The following is a 17,890-nucleotide window of genomic DNA, read 5'->3' as shown; positions in this document are numbered from 1 at the left end:
ACACTGGCGCCATTTTTCCTCACAGCTCCGTTGGAGGGAAGCTCCCTGACTCTCCCCTGCAGTCCTGCACTACAGAAACAGGGTAAAACAAGAGAGGGGGGGCACTAATTTGGCAGATAAATCTATACAGCAGCTATATAAGGGAAAAACACTTATATAAGGTTATCCCTGTATATATATATATAGCGCTCTGGTGTGTGCTGGCAAACTCTCCCTCTGTCTCCCCAAAGGGCTAGTGGGGTCCTGTCCTCTATCAGAGCATTCCCTGTGTGTGTGCTGTGTGTCGGTACGTTGTGTCGACATGTATGAGGAGGAAAATGGTATGGAGGCGGAGCAATTGCCTGTATTAGTGATGTCACCCCCTAGGGAGTCGACACCTGACTGGATGGTCTTATGGAAGGAATTACGTGATAGTGTCAGCACTTTACAAAAGACTTTTGACGACATGAGACAGCCGGCAAATCAGTTAATACCTGTACAGGCGTCTCAAACACCGTCAGGGGCTCTAAAGCGCCCGTTACCTCAGGTGGTCGACACAGACCCAGACACGGACTCCAGTGTCGACGGTGAGGAAACAAACGTATTTTCCAGTAGGGCCACACGTTACATGATCACGGCAATGAAGGAGGTTTTGAACATTTCTGATACTACAAGTACCACAAAAAAGGGTATTATGTGGGGTGTGAAAAAACTACCCGTAGTTTTTCCTGAATCAGATGAATTAAATGAGGTGTGTGATGAAGCGTGGGTTTCCCCCGATAAAAAACTGCTAATTTCTAAAAAATTATTGGCATTATACCCTTTCCCGCCAGAGGTTAGGGCGCGTTGGGAAACACCCCCTAGGGTAGATAAGGCGCTCACACGCTTATCAAAACAAGTGGCGTTACCGTCTCCTGATACGGCCGCCCTCAAGGAACCAGCTGATAGGAAGCTGGAAAATATCCTAAAAAGTATATACACACATACTGGTATTATACTGCGACCAGCAATCGCCTCAGCCTGGATGTGCAGTGCTGGGGTGGCTTGGTCGGATTCCCTGACTGAAAATATTGATACCCTGGACAGGGACAATATATTATTGACTATAGAGCATTTAAAGGATGCATTTCTATATATGAGAGATGCACAGAGGGATATTTGCACTCTGGCATCAAGAGTAAGTGCGCTGTCCATTTCTGCCAGAAGAGGGTTATGGACGCGACAGTGGTCAGGTGATGCGGATTCCAAACGGCATATGGAAGTATTGCCGTATAAAGGGGAGGAGTTATTTGGGGTCGGTCTATCGGACCTGGTGGCCACGGCAACGGCTGGGAAATCCACCTTTACCCCAGTTCACCTCTCAGCAGAAAAAGACACCGTCTTTTCAGGCTCAGTCCTTTCGTCCCCATAAGGGCAAGCGGGCAAAAGGCCACTCGTATCTGCCCCGGGGCAGAGGAAGGGGAAAAAGACTGCAGCAGACAGCCTCTTCCCAGGAACAGAAGCCCTCCCCCGCTTCTGCCAAGTCCTCAGCATGACGCTGGGGCCTTACAAGCGGACTCAGGCACGGTGGGGGCCCGTCTAAAGAATTTCAGCGCGCAGTGGGCTCACTCGCAAGTGGACCCCTGGATCCTGCAGGTAGTATCTCAGGGGTACAAATTGGAATTCGAGACGTCTCCCCCTCGCCGGTTCCTGAAGTCTGCTTTACCAACGTCTCCCCCCGACAGGGAGGCGGTATTGGAAGCCATTCACAAGCTGTATTCCCAGCAGGTGATAATCAAGGTACCCCTCCTACAACAGGGAAAGGGGTATTATTCCACGCTGTTTGTGGTACCGAAGCCGGATGGCTCGGTGAGACCTATTTTAAATCTGAAATCCTTGAACACTTACATACAAAGGTTCAAATTCAAGATGGAATCACTCAGAGCAGTGATAGCGAACCTGGAAGAAGGGGACTATATGGTGTCTCTGGACATCAAGGATGCTTACCTCCATGTCCCAATTTGCCCTTCTCACCAAGGGTACCTCAGGTTTGTGGTACAGAACTGTCACTATCAGTTTCAGACGCTGCCGTTTGAATTGTCCACGGCACCCCGGGTCTTTACCAAGGTAATGGCCGAAATGATAATTCTTCTTCGAAGAAAAGGCGTCTTAATTATCCCTTACTTGGACGATCTCCTGATAAGGGCAAGGTCCAGAGAACAGTTAGAGGTCGGAGTAGCACTATCTCAAGTAGTACTACGACAGCACGGATGGATTCTAAATATTCCAAAATCGCAGCTGATTCCGACGACACGTCTGCTGTTCCTAGGGATGATTCTGGACACAGTACAGAAAAAGGTGTTTCTCCCGGAGGAGAAAGCCAGGGAGTTATCCGACCTAGTCAGGAACCTCCTAAAACCAGGCCAAGTGTCAGTGCATCAATGCACAAGGGTCCTGGGAAAAATGGTGGCTTCTTACGAAGCGATTCCATTCGGCAGATTCCACGCAAGAACTTTTCAGTGGGATCTGCTGGACAAATGGTCCGGATCGCATCTTCAAATGCATCAGCGGATAACCCTGTCTCCAAGGACAAGGATGTCTCTCCTGTGGTGGTTGCAGAGTGCTCATCTTCTAGAGGGCCGCAGATTCGGCATTCAGGACTGGGTCCTGGTGACCACGGATGCCAGCCTGAGAGGCTGGGGAGCAGTCACACAGGGAAGAAATTTCCAGGGCTTGTGGTCAAGCATGGAAACGTCACTTCACATAAATATCCTGGAACTAAGGGCCATTTACAATGCCCTAAGTCAGGCAAGGCCTCTGCTTCAGGGTCAGCCGGTGCTGATCCAGTCGGACAACATCACGGCAGTCGCCCACGTAAACAGACAGGGCGGCACAAGAAGCAGGAGGGCAATGACGGAAGTTGCAAGGATTCTTCGCTGGGCGGAAAATCATGTGATAGCACTGTCAGCAGTGTTCATTCCGGGAGTGGACAACTGGGAAGCAGACTTCCTCAGAAGACACGATCTCCACCCGGGGGAGTGGGGACTTCACCCAGAAGTCTTCCACATGATTGTGAACCGTTGGGAAAAACCAAAGGTGGACATGATGGCGTCCCGCCTCAACAAAAAACTGGACAGATATTGCGCCAGGTCAAGGGACCCTCAGGCAATAGCTGTGGACGCTCTGGTAACACCGTGGGTGTACCAGTCAGTGTATGTGTTCCCTCCTCTGCCTCTCATACCCAAGGTACTGAGAATCATAAGAAGGAGAGGAGTAAGGACTATACTCGTGGCTCCGGATTGGCCAAGAAGGACTTGGTACCCAGAACTTCAAGAGATGCTCACGGAAGACCCGTGGCCTCTACCTCTAAGAAAGGACCTGCTCCAGCAGGGACCATGTCTGTTCCAAGACTTACCGCGGCTGCGTTTGACGGCATGGCGGTTGAACGCCGGATCCTGAAGGAAAAAGGCATTCCGGATGAAGTCATCCCTACCCTGATCAAAGCCAGGAAGGATGTAACTGTGCAACATTATCACCGTATTTGGCGTAAATATGTTGCGTGGTGTGAGGCCAGGAAGGCCCCTACAGAGGAATTTCAACTGGGTCGTTTCCTGCATTTCCTGCAAACAGGACTGTCTATGGGCCTAAAATTAGGGTCCATTAAGGTTCAAATTTCGGCCCTGTCAATATTCTTCCAAAAAGAACTAGCTTCAGTTCCTGAAGTTCAGACGTTTGTCAAGGGGGTACTGCATATACAGCCTCCTTTTGTGCCTCCAGTGGCACCTTGGGATCTCAATGTAGTTTTGGGGTTCCTAAAATCACATTGGTTTGAACCACTCACCACTGTGGACTTAAAATATCTCACATGATTAGTGGTAATGCTGTTAGCCCTGGCCTCAGCCAGGCGTGTCTCAGAATTGTCGGCTTTATCCTATAAAAGCCCTTACCTAATTTTTCATACGGACAGGGCAGAATTGAGGACTCGTCCTCAATTTCTCCCTAAGGTGGTTTCAGCATTTTACTTAAACCAGCCTATTGTGGTGCCTGCGGCTACTAGGGACTTGGAGGATTCCAAGTTGCTGGACGTAGTCACGGCCCTGAAAATATGTTTCCAGGACGGCTGGAGTCAGAAAATCTGACTCGCTGTTTATCCTGTATGCACCCAACAAGCTGGGTGCTCCTGCTTCTAAGCAGACTATTGCTAGTTGGATTTGTAGTACAATTCAGCTTGCACATTCTGTGGCAGGCCTGCCACAGCCAAAATCTGTAAAAGCCCATTCCACACGGAAAGTGGGCTCATCTTGGGCGGCTGCCCGAGGGGTCTCGGCTTTACAACTTTGCCGAGCAGCTACTTGGTCAGGGGCAAACACGTTTGCTAAATTCTACAAATTTGATACCCTGGCTGAGGAGGACCTGGAGTTCTCTCATTCGGTGCTGCAGAGTCATCCGCACTCTCCCGCCCGTTTGGGAGCTTTGGTATAATCCCCATGGTCCTTTCGGAGTCCCCAGCATCCACTAGGACGTCCGAGAAAATAAGAATTTACTTACCGATAATTCTATTTCTCATAGTCCGTAGTGGATGCTGGGCGCCCATCCCAAGTGCGGATTGTCTGCAATACTTGTACATAGTTATTGTTACAAAAAATCGGGTTATTATTGTTGTGAGCCATCTTTTCAGAGGCTCCTCTGTTATCATGCTGTTAACTGGGTTCAGATCACAAGTTGTACGGTGTGATTGGTGTGGCTGGTATGAGTCTTACCCGGGATTCAAAATCCTTCCTTATTGTGTACGCTCGTCCGGGCACAGTATCCTAACTGAGGCTTGGAGGAGGGTCATAGGGGGAGGAGCCAGTGCACACCAGGTAGTCTTAAAGCTTTTACTTTTGTGCCCAGTCTCCTGCGGAGCCGCTATTCCCCATGGTCCTTTCGGAGTCCCCAGCATCCACTACGGACTATGAGAAATAGAATTATCGGTAAGTAAATTCTTATTTAAGTTATGGTATAATATGCTACAAATACATGCAGGTTTTTGTGGGTAAATAGGGGTTTAACCAGATTCCACTGATAACATCTGGCGTATGCCTTATTTTCATTAATAAACTGCTCAGGTCTATAAAATTTATTTGAAAATGTTACTCATATATACATTAATTTATGTTTGTTACCTTTTAAGTTGTGTTTTGTACTGAAACAATGCCAAAAGCATCTTCTGCATAATAAATTAGAGACCTTGCAGACATGGATGGGTAATTGGAGTTTTGTTGTTTTTGCACATGCTTGTACAGGTTGAGTATCCCTTATCCAAAATGCTTGGGACCAGAGGTATTTTGGATATGGGATTTTTCTGTATTTTGGAATAATTGCATACCATAATGAGATATTATGGTGATGGCACCTAAATCTAATCACAAAATGCATTTATGTCACATATACACCCTATACACACAGCCTAAAGGTCATTTTAGACCATATTTTTTTATAACTTTGTGCATTAAACAAAGTGTGTGTACATTCACACAATTCATTTATGTTTCATATACACCTTATACACACAGCCTGAAGGTCATTTAATACAATATTTTTAATAACTTTGAGTGTTAAACAAAGTTTGTGTACATTGAGCCATCAGAAAACAAAGGTTTCACTATCTCAGTCTCACTGAAAAAAGTCCGTATTTCGGAATATTCCGTATTTCGGAATATTCCGTATTTCGGAATATTTGGATATGGGATACTCAACCTGTATAGCACTATGAAGTAACGGAGGTTCTAATGATTAGTTTCTAGACAGCTGAACAGTGCCATTGCGGTATCTCAGATGTCAGCAGGACAGTGTAAGCTGGCACCTCTCATTCAGGTGATTCAGGACTGCAGTCATCTGTATCACTACACCGTCAAGTTGATGTTTAAACTACATTCATGTAAGTATATATGTGGTCTGCTACAATCTGTCTTCATGTTGTTCACAAGCTTGCTGAGGTTTTGGAAACTGCTAATTGTGCACTTCTAGCAGAATTTCTGTGGGATGTACGTTTTCTTATTGCTCCTTTAAGAGATCCTGTTTACTCCTAGTTTGTTTGTTTTTTGTTGTTGTTGCTCTTAAATTCTACATTATTTTCTCATTCCCTGTGTTACCATATCTCGGCACTGGAGGTCATCTATTGCCCCATTAATACTGTTTTCTCTGACGTCCTAGTGGATGCTGGGAACTCCGTAAGGACCATGGGGAATAGCGGCTCCGCAGGAGACAGGGCACATCTAAAGAAAGCTTTAGGATCACCTGGTGTGCACTGGCTCCTCCCCCTATGACCCTCCTCCAAGCCTCAGTTAGATTTTCTGTGCCCGACGAGAAGGGTGCACACTAGGGGCTCTCCTGAGCTCTTTGTGAAAGTTTTAGTTTAGGTTTATTATTTTCAGTGAGACCTGCTGGCAACAGGCTCACTGCATCGAGGGACTAAGGGGAGAAGAAGCGAACTCACCTGCGTGCAGAGTGGATTGGGCTTCTTAGGCTACTGGACATTAGCTCCAGAGGGACGATCACAGGTTCAGCCTGGATGGGTCACCGGAGCCGCGCCGCCGGCCCCCTTACAGAGCCAGAAGAGCGAAGAGGTCCGGAAAAATCGGCGGCAGAAGACTTTCCTGTCTTCAGATAAAGGTAGGCGCACAGCACCGCAGCTGTGCGCCATTGCTCTCAGCACACTTCACACTCCGGTCACTGAGGGTGCAGGGCGCTGGGGGGGCAGCGCCCTGAGACGCAATAAATCGATAGAAAACCTTTTATGGCTAAAATAAATGCATCACATATAACTCCTGGGCTATATGGATGCATTTAACCCCTGCCAAAACATACAAGAAAACGGATGATAAGGACGCCGAGAAAGGGGCGGAGCCTATCTCCTCAGCACACTGGCGCCATTTTCCCTCACAGCTCAGTTGGAGGGAACCTCCCTGGCTCTCCCCTGCAGTCACTACACTACAGAAAGGGGTTAAAAAAGAGAGGGGGGCACAAATTAGGCGCAGTATAAACAATACAGCAGCTATAAAGGGAAAAACACTTATATAAGGTTATCCCTGTATATATATAGCGCTCTGGTGTGTGCTGGCAAACTCTCCCTCTGTCTCCCCAAAGGGCTAGTGGGGTCCTGTCCTCTATCAGAGCATTCCCTGTGTGTGTGCTGTGTGTCGGTACGTTTGTGTCGACATGTATGAGGAGGAAAATGATGAGGAGACGGAGTAGAGTGTCTGTAATAGTGTTGTCACCCCCTGGGGGGTCGACACCTGAGTGGATGTACTGTTGAAATTGCGTGACCGTGTCAGCTTTGTATAAAAGACAGTGGTTGACATGAGACAGCCGGCTACTCAACTTGTGCATGTCCAGACGTCTCGTACAGGGGCTCTAAAGCGCCCGTTACCTCAGATACAGACGCCGACACGGATACTGACTCCTGTGTCTACGGTGAAGAGACAACCGTGATTTCCAATAGGGCCACACATTGCATGATTGAGGCAATGGAAAAAGTTTACACTCTTCTGATAATATAAATACCACCAAAAAAAAGGGGTATTATGTTTGGTGAGGAAAAACTTCCTGTAGTTTTCCTGAATCTGAGAAATAAAATGAGGTGTGTGATGATGCGTTGGTTTCCCCCCGATAACAATTGATAATTTCTAAAAAGTTATTGGCAGTATACCTTTTCCCGCCAGAGGTTAGGGTGCGTTGGGAAACACCCCCTAGGGGGGATAAGGCGCTCACACGCTTGTAAGAACACGGGCTCTACCCTCTCTGGAGATGGCCGCCCTTAGGGATCCTGCTGATAGAAAGCAGGAGGGTATCCTAAAATGTATTTACACACATACTGGTGTTATACTGCGACCAGCAATCGCCTCAGCCTGGATGTGCAGTGCTGGGTGGGCGTGGTCGGATTCCCTGACTGGAAATTTGATATCCTAGATAAGGACAGTATATTATTGCCTATAGAGCAATTAAAAGATGCATTTCTATATATGCATGATGCACAGCGGAATATTTGCCGACTGGCATCAAGTATAAGTGCGTTGTCCAATTATACCAGTAAAGTGGTCAGGTGATGCGGATTCCAAACGGCATTTGGAAGTATTGCCTTAAAAAAAAAAAAAAAAAGGGGATGTACCCCAGGTCGCCTCTCAAAATAAGACGCCGTATTATCAGGCGCAGTCCTGGTTGGCAAGCGGACAAAAGGGTTCCTCTTTTCTGCTCGTGACAGAGGGAGAGGAAAATGGCTGCAGAGATCAGCCAGTTCCCAGGAACAGAAACCCTTTTCCGCCTCTGCCAAGCTCTCAGTATGACGCTAGGGCTTTACAAGTTCAGGCACGGTGGGGGCCCGTTCTCAATGAATTTCAGTGCGCAGTGGGCTCACTCGCAAGTAGACCCCTGGATCCTTCAGGTAATATTTCAGGGGTACAAATTGGAATTCGAGACGTATTCCCCTCGCCGTTTCCAAAAGTCTGTTTTACCGACGTCTCCCGCTGACAGGGAGGCAGTTTTGGAAGCCATTCACAAGCTGTATTCCCAGCAGGTGATAATTAAGGTACCCCTCCTGCAACAGGGAACGGGGTATTATTCCACACTATTGTGGTACCGAAGCCAGACGGCTCGGTGAGACCGATTTTAAAATCTAAAATCTAAAATCTTTGAACACTTACATACAGAGGTTCAAATTCAAAATTGAGTCACTCAGAGCAGTGATTGCAAACCTGGAAGAAGGGGACTACATGATGTCTCGGGACATCAAGGATGATTACCTTCATGTCAAAATTTACCCTTCTCACCAAGGGTATCTCAGGTTATGGTACAGAACTGTCACTATCAGTTCAGACGCTGCCGTAGGGATGGTCCACGGCACCCCGGGTCTTTACTGAAGTAATGACCGTAATGATGATATTCCTTCGAAGGAAGGGAATTTTAGTTATCCTTTACTTGGACGATTCCCTGATAAGGGTGAGATCCAGGGAACAGTTGGAGATCGGTGTAGCACTACCTCAGGTAGTGTTGCGGCAGCACGATTGGATTCTCAATATTCCAAAATCGCAGCTGGTTCCGACGACTTGTCCTCTGTTCCTAGGGATGATCCTGGACACCGTCCAGAAAGAAGGTGTTTCTCCCGGAGGAGAAAGCCAGGGAGTTATCCGAGCTAGTCAGGAACCTCCTAAAACCGAACCAAGTCTCAGTGCATCAATGCACAAGGGTTCTGGGTAAAAATGGTGGCTTCCTACGAAGCAATCCCATTCGGCAGATTCCACGCAAGACTTTCCAGTGGAACCTACTGGACAAATGGTCCGGGTCGCATCTTCAGATGCTTCAGCGGATAACCCTGTCACCAGGGACAAGGGTATCCCTCCTGTGGTGGATGCAGAGGGCTCATCTTCTAGAGGGCCGCAGATTCGGCATGCGGGACTGGGTCCTGGTGGCCACGGATGCCAGCCTGCGAGGCTGGGGAGCAGTCACACAGGGAAGGAATATCCAGGGCTTATGGTCAAGCCTGGAGACATCACTTCACATAAATGTCCTGAAGCTAAGGGCCATTTACAATGCTCTAAGCTTAGCAAGACCTCTGCTTCAAGGTCAGCCGGTGTTGATCCAGTCGGACAACATTACGGCAGTCACCCACGTAAACAGACAGGGTGCCACAAGAAGCAGGAGGGCAATGGCAGAAGCTGCAAGGATTCTTCGCGGGGCGAAAAACTATGTGATAGCACTGTCAGCAGTTTTCATTCCGGGAGTGGACAACTGGGAAGCAGTTTTCCTCAGCACGACCTCCATCCGGGAGAGTAAGGACTTCACCCAGAAGTCTTCCACATGATTATAAACCGTTGGGAAAAACTTGACAGGTATTGCGCCACGTCAAGGGACCCTCAGGCAATAGCTGTAGATGCTCTGGTAACACCGTGGGTGTACCAATCAGTGTATGGGTTCCCTCCTCTGCCTCTCATACCCAAGGTACTGAGATTGATAAGATGGAGAGGAGTAAGCACTATATTAGTGGCTCCGGATTGGCCAAGAAGGAATTGGTAACCGGAACTTCAAGAGATGCTCACGGAGGATCCGTAGCCTCTACCTCTAAGAAGGGACCTGCTCCAGCAAGGACCTTGTCTGTTCCAAGACTTACCGCGGCTGCGTTGACGGCATGGCGGTTGAACGCCGGATCCTGAAGGAAAAAGGCTTTCCGGATGAAGTCATCCCTATCCTGTTCAAAGCCAGGAAGGATGTAACCGCAAAACATTATCACCGCATTTGGCGAAAATATGTTGCGTGGTGCGAGGCCAGTAAGGCTCGACGGAGGAAATTCAACTGGGTCGATTCCTACATTTCCTGCAAACAGGGAGTATCTATGGGCCTGAAATTGGGGTCCATTAAGGTTCAAATTTCGGCTCTGTCAATTTTCTTCCAAAAAAGAACTAGCTTCAGTCCCTGAAGTTCAGACATTTGTTAAAGGGGTACTGCATATACAGCCTCCTTTTGGCCTTTAGTGGCACTTTTGGGATCTCCAGGTGGTTTTTGGGTTCCAAAAGTCACATTGGTTTGACACACTTAAATCTGTGGAGTTAAAATATCTCACAGAAAAAGTGGTCATGCTGTTGGCTCTGGCCTGGGCCAGGCGCGTGTCAGAATTGGTGGCTTTATCCTGTAAAAGCCCTTATCTGATTTTCCATTCGGACAGGGCGGAATTGAGGACTCGTCCTCAGTTTCTCCCTAAGGTGGTTTCAGCGTTCACCTGAACCAAACCTATTGTGGTGCCTGCGGCTACTAGGGACTTGGAGGACTCCAAGTTGCTAGACGTTGTCAGGACCCGGAAAATATATGTTTCCAGGACGGCTGGAGTCAGGAAATCTGACTCGCTGTTTATCCTCTATGCACCCAACTAGCTGGGTGCTCCTGCTTCTAAGCAGACTATTGCTCGTTGGATTTGTAGTACAATTCAGCTTGCACATTCTGTGGCAGGCCTGCCACAGCCAAAAATCTGTAAATGCCCACTCCACAAGGAAGGTGGGCTCATCTTGGGCAGCTGCCCGAGGGGTCTCGGCTTTACAACTTTGCCGAGCAGTTACTTGGTCAGGAGCAAATACGTTTGTAAAATTCTACAAAGTTGATACCCTGGCTGAGGAGGACCGGGAGTTCTCTCATTGGGGGCTGCAGAGTCATCCGCACTCTCCCGCCCGTTTGGGAGCTTTGGTATAATCCCCATGGTCCTTACGGAGTTCCCAGCATCCACTAGGACGTCAGAGAAAATAAGAATTTACTTACCGATAATTCTATTTCTCGTAGTCCGTAGTGGATGCTGGGCGCCCATCCCAAGTGCTGATTGTCTGCAATACTGGTACATAATTATTGTTACCAAAAAATTCGGGTTATTGTTGTAGTGAGCCATCTTGTCGAGAGGCTTCTCTATTATCATGCTGTTAACTGGGTTCAGATCACAAGTTGTACAGTGTGATTGGTGTGGCTGGTATGAGTCTTACCCGGGATTCAAAATCCTTCCTTATTGTGTACGCTCGTCCGGGCACAGTATCCTAACTGAGGCTTGGAGGAGGGTCATAGGGGGAGGAGCCAGTGCACACCAGGTGATCCTAAAGCTTTCTTTAGATGTGCCCTGTCTCCTGCGGAGCCGCTATTCCCCATGGTCCTTACGGAGTTCCCAGCATCCACTACGGACTACGAGAAATAGAATTATCGGTAAGTAAATTTTTTTTTTTTTTTTTTTTTTTTTTACCTGTGAGAGGGCCAATAAGAATAAATTATGGCATTGTGACGTGTTGCGCAATATTAAACCATTGCTCATAACCCGTATGTCCTCATTGTATAAAATGCTGTTTCCCTGCTGAATAGCTGATATGTTTTCCAAACCGTCCTGTCCTATTGTCAGGTGAACAAAATCAAATTAGCATTAAATACAGTACACTGTATAAGTGATCCATATGAATGAATGAGGAATAGTAAACTTACTGTAAATGTCTTCTAGTAAACTGTTAAATGTCTTCTATCCTGCCTTTGGGCAGGTAGTGGCCCAGTAATGTGCATACTTAATAGGTGGCAATTAAGAATGAAATCTACAGTAGTTCTGTTTTGTATTCTAGGCCTGCCTGCGGATACATTACAAGGACACAGAGACAGATTTCATGAGCAGTTCCACAGGTGTATATGACATTCCTCCTAGTTGTGTACGCAGTATGCCGCTGGTGTGTTTGCTGCTAATCTTAGCCATACACACCTTGGGCACTATTTGTAGTGTGTGTTGTTGTATTGTTTCATTTTTCCATTTATAAAAGGTCAAAATTTTACATCAAGCATAGTGGTGTACATCTTTGTTTTATATTTATACATTGATTCTCCACAGATTTACTTACTGTCTGCATATGCAAAATGTGTAATCCTATGCTTTGACCTTGCAGATATGCTGCTTTTGTATAACAGAGATGAGCGTTTATCCCAAGCCAGGCATGGTGCAGATTGTTGCACATTCCCCATCATGTTATACCATTGGCTGATTCTGAGGGAATGTAAAAGCACTACGGCTGGGTCATGTTACATAGCACTGAGAAGAACAGGGAACATGTATTTCCACTATAGATTAACTATTGGAATATATATTAAGGACTATGGGGGTCATTCCGAGTTGTTCGCTCGCTAGCAGTTTTTAGCAGTCGTGCAAACGCTAAGCCGCCGCCCTCTGGGAGTGTATCTTAGCTTAGCAGAAGTGCGAACGAAAGGATCGCAGAGCGACTACAAAAAAATTGTGCAGTTTCAGAGTAGCTCCAGACCTACTCAGCGCTTGCGATCACTTCAGACTGTTCAGTTCCGGATTTGACGTCATAAACACGCCCTGCGTTTGCCCAGCCACGCCTTCGTTTTTCCTGGCATGCCTGCGTTTTTTTCAAACACTCCCTGAAAACGGTCACTTGACACCCAGAAACGCCCTCTTCCTGTCAATCACCCTGCGGCCAGCAGTGCGACTGAAAAGCTTCGCTAGACCTTGTGTAAAACTACATCGGCTGTTGTGAAAGTACGTTGCGCGTGCGCACTGCACCGCATGCGCAGAAGTGCTGTCTTTTTGCATCATCGCTGCGCAGCGAACATTTTTATCTAGCGATCAACTCCGAATGACCCCCTATGTGTCTAGTAATGTTGTTATACTGACATTCCTCACAAAATAAGAATTAGAACTATTATTTAAGGTGTTTTTTTTTTCTCAGTATAGTAACTGTGACTGATATACTTTGCCACCCTGTTGGCTATTCTGTTCAGATATATGTTGTCTTTATAGTCAGAAAAACAAATGCAATTTAGTATTGAGCATTGAGGTCAACAGGTACAAATGGTTGACATGGCAATGGTTGGCACACAAATGGTCTACATACGCTTTGGAGGTTTTCACATGTTTTTCCAACAGTTGCTTTTCCCCGTGGACAAAGATTGTAGTATTGCAGAATGGTAACCTGTGGCGAACGTATACATTTCTACTGGTGATAGTCACAGAATATGAAATATAAAGATTTGGCCAAAAAAACGCGTATCTGCATGTCGGCTATTTTTGTTGGCCGTATGCATGTCTGCCAAATGTATGTCGACCATATATGTTGACTGTCTACCTAGACATTGTAGATCTGTTATACCACACCCTTCCTAAATACACACCGTTTTCATTTCTAATCACATCTATAATATTTTGCTTGGGAGGAGATTAGTATGACAGGGTACAGATGGCAGCGTCCTGACACTACCAGGATAGGTTTCAGAGTTGCTGATCTCTGATCCCCGTGTGAAGAATTGGTTTACAGTACTCTGATACCTTTGATTTCTGTTCTTAAGCTTGCTCCTGTATGGATTATGCTGCCTTCTTATGTTCCTGGCACTCATAACAGGAAAGGGAGCCCAAATCATCGTCTGAAGCAAGCTTAGTTCTACTTATTAACATTTCAATATATAACTTGGAAAAGAGTACCTTTCATACATCCAAACAGTGTAAATGCAGTGGTCCTGTAGCTGTGATGTGTTTAGGTGTTGTCCCCCCATCACTGTATTTGTAGTTAAATAAATAGTAATACATCGAGAGCTGCTGTACAGGTCATTGTGATTTTGTTAGACATATTTTTCAGTTCCATTGTGTTTTCTCTGCAGCCTCAAAACTTTTTTCAAACGAGCTTCTGACATGCTGTACTTTAAAAGGCTTATTCAGATACCCCGCCTTCCTGATGTAAGTGTGCTGCATTGCTACATTTGCAATTGTATCAGAGGTTTAAATAAGATTACAGTAAAGTAATATCAAAATATATTTATTTTTATGTATTTATATAATAATGTAACACATTCTATTACAGTGAAATGTGTATTAATTCTGTCTTCTGATCATAGTGAGAATTTTAGTGGGGATCGGCCACCATTTCTTTTACGGCACCCCTAGGCCCAAAAGTTTCCTATGAAAATTAAAAAAATATAAATAAACAAAAAATGTAATGAATAAAAAATATATATATTGTTGTGTATGTATATGTGTGTGTGTGTGTATATATATGTATGTATATATATATATATATATATATATATATATATATATATATATATATATATATATTTTCACTTATGTTGGGAGGGACATGATTCACTTCTGTTTGTCCACATGTTCTATGATTAAAAGCTACAAGCACTGGTTTTGTCTGTTGCATTGACCTTAAATAATTTGGGTTGGTCCTGGACCACCAACCCAGGATACGCCTGCAAGAACCCCAGGGCACCCCCAGAGTGCCTCGGCACACAGTTTGAGAACCACTGAATTAAGTCATACAGTATGTGCTCAAGTATGGATATCCTAAAACCTGATGGCAGCCATTATACTTGGATAGACTGCAGTGTGCTTCAGTGGTTCTACTAACTGATATTTGGTGTACATAGGGAAAATGACTGTTCTTTAGCTTTTATGAGCCTTTAGTATATTTATATACCTAGGGCCCAATTTAATTTTGACACTTCTCTACCAGCTATGTGCTTATACCCAATTCCTCTCCTCTTTTTCTGAAATGTATCTCTTCAGTGTTCCAGTTACCAATAATCATTTTATGTGGTAGAGTACACCAAGCAATATATTGTTACCAATCTAACATTATGTAGACATTCTGTCAATGATTTTATTAATGTTAATAGAATCCACCCAACTTCCTGAGAGCGTCTGCATTAGAGGAACATGTGAAGCCTGTAGTTGTTATGGCCAATGAAACTCCAGAGGAGGAAGAGCAGCCGCCTGAATCTCTGGTTGAGATCAGCAACATTCAGCCTGTGGAGCAGCAGGTAAAGGCAGTCTATGCGTTTTGTGGGTTTGGTCATGTTATAAAAGGCATCTTTAAGAAATTGTCATTGTAGTTAAACCTGTGCGCAAAGCTAGACCTGTTTATTGTACGGTTATCGTGTATATGCAATTATATTTTTATTATGTCCTATTTAAGTTTTTAATCTAACAATTCTTTTAACTAATTGCAATTTATATGCTAAGCCAGTGGTTCCCAAACATTTTTGAATCACGGCACCCTATAGTATTAGAATTTCTTTCATGAAACATCTAGGTCAAATGTTTCTTATTGAAAAATTTAGAAAGAAATATTAAATTAAGTAAATTGTGTTTATACGTCATCTTTAGGCACAATTATGTGGTGAGGGACAAGATTCGCTTCTGTTTGGCCACATATTTTATGATTGGCAGCCACAAGCACTAGTTTTGCCTGTTACATTGGCAATAAATAGTTTGAATTGGTCCTGGACCACCAACCCAGGGCACCCCTGCAAGTGTCCAGTGGCACACAGTTTGAGAACCACTGTGCTAAACCATTGATGCTTTTTACCTTATTTGATCATTGTGTTTGTCATGTCAGATTAAGGGGGAAATGTGCCTGTTACTTTATAGAATTTTATATTCATGTTTATAGATACAGTACTGTGCAAAAGTTTTAGGCAGGTGTGTGAAAAATGCTGCAAAGTAAAAATGCTTTAAAAAATAGAAGTGTTAATAGTTTGCATTTTGTTAATGGATAAAAATAAAGTGAATGAACAAAAGAGAAATCTAAATCAACTCAATATTGTATCAGATTGTAATAGGCATCAGGTGATGTATTACACTAACACGAGCTACTGTTCTGCTGGCTACACATTAGACGACCAGCAAATGATGCAATGTCGTAATGGTTTCCCTTGAACTCCCTGACAAATGATATAGGCCCTCATTCCGAGTTGTTCGCTCGCAAGCTGCTTTTAGCAGCATTGCACACGCTAAGCCGCCGCCTACTGGGAGTGAATCTTATCTTATCAAAATTGCGAACGAAAGGTTCTCAAAATTGCGAATAGAAATTACTTAGCAGTTTCTGAGTAGCTCGAGACTTACTCTTCCAGTGCGATCAGTTCAGTGCTTGTCGTTCCTGGTTTGACGTCACAAACGCACCCAGCGTTCGCCCAGACACTCATCCGTTTCTCCAGCCACTCCCGCGTTTTTCCTAGAAACGGTAGCGTTTTTTCACACACTCCCATAAAACGGCCAGTTTCCGCCCAGAAACACCCACTTCCTGTCAATCACATTACGATCACCAGAACGATGAAAAAACCTCGTAATGCGTGAGTAAAATTCCTAACTGCATAGCAAATTTACTTGGCGCAGTCGCAGTGCGAACATTGCGCATGCGCAATAAGCGGAAAATCGCTGTGATGCGAAAAAAATTACCGAGCGAACAACTCGGAATGACCACCATAGTGCGTACACACTGTGCAGTCTTGCAAAAGATGTCTATGGCCACATGCAGGAGTATGCTGTCGTTGGTGATATCCTCTGAGCTGCATGTAGAGCTAACCAGAAGATGTTGCTGGCGACCGCGGCGGCACACAAATAGAGTGTACACACTGGATGATGTGAACAATTTTTTAGTCCAGATCAGTCTGAATCAGCCACATTATTGAAAAAAAAAACCTGAAATTTAAAGGGAACATGTATCCTATATTTCTCTGACGTCCTAAGTGGATGCTGGGACTCCGTAAGGACCATGGGGAATAGCGGCTCCGCAGGAGACTGGGCACAACTATAAAGAAAGCTTTAGGTCTAACTGGTGTGCACTGGCTCCTCCCACTATGACCCTCCTCCAGACTTCAGTTAGAATCTTGTGCCCGGCTGAGCTGGATGCACACCAGGGGCTCTCCTGAGCTCCTAGAAAGAAAGTATATTTAGGTTTTTATTTTACAGTGAGATCTACTGGCAACAGACTCACTGCAGCGAGGGACTAAGGGAAGAAGAAGCGAACCTACCTAACAGGTGGTAGTTTGGGCTTCTTAGGCTACTGGACACCATTAGCTCCAGAGGGATCGACCGCAGGACCCGACCTTGGTGTTCGTTCCCGGAGCCGCGCCGCCGTCCCCCTTACAGAGCCAGAAGCATGAAGAGGTCCGGAAAATCGGCGGCAGAAGACTTCGGTCTTCACCAAGGTAGCGCACAGCACTGCAGCTGTGCGCCATTGCTCCTCATGTACACCTCACACTCCGGTCACTGATGGGTGCAGGGCGCTGGGGGGGGCGCCCTGAGGGCAATATGACACCTTGGCTGGCAAATCTACATCATATATAGTCCTAGAGGCTATATAGATGTAAAAATACTCCTGCCAGTATTCCAGAAAAAGCGGGAGAAGTCAGCCGGAAAAGGGGCGGGGCCATCTCCCTCAGCACACTGGCGCCATTTTTCCCTCACAGCTCCGCTGGAAGGAAGCTCCCTGGCTCTCCCCTGCAGTCTGAAACCTACAGAAGGGTAAAAAAGAGAGGGGGGGGCACTAAATTTAGGCGCAGGATATATAAATATATATTGATATATAAAAAGCAGCTATAAGGGAAAACACTCATGTATAGTGGGATCCCTGTGTTATATAGCGCTCTGGTGTGT

General features: G+C 45.6%; 1 protein-coding gene across 2 annotated transcripts in view; it reads left to right on the top strand.

The window, feature by feature from the left end:
- The window catches only part of HIP1R (huntingtin interacting protein 1 related), a 315,167-nt gene that overhangs the window by 197,646 nt on the left and 99,631 nt on the right, over positions 1-17,890 (top strand). For both annotated transcript variants that reach the window (XM_063964565.1, XM_063964563.1), the window contains exons 8-11: positions 5,738-5,878; positions 12,069-12,126; positions 14,110-14,185; positions 15,130-15,273. In XM_063964565.1, the coding sequence (XP_063820635.1) occupies positions 5,738-5,878; positions 12,069-12,126; positions 14,110-14,185; positions 15,130-15,273 (419 nt within the window). The remainder of the gene's footprint in view (positions 1-5,737; positions 5,879-12,068; positions 12,127-14,109; positions 14,186-15,129; positions 15,274-17,890) is intronic.

This window comes from Pseudophryne corroboree, chromosome 1, assembly GCF_028390025.1.
Source record: "Pseudophryne corroboree isolate aPseCor3 chromosome 1, aPseCor3.hap2, whole genome shotgun sequence".
Taxonomy (NCBI): Eukaryota; Metazoa; Chordata; class Amphibia; order Anura; family Myobatrachidae; genus Pseudophryne; species Pseudophryne corroboree.
Note: the sequence above shows the minus strand (reverse complement) of the source record. Positions and strands in the feature narration are given on the sequence as shown.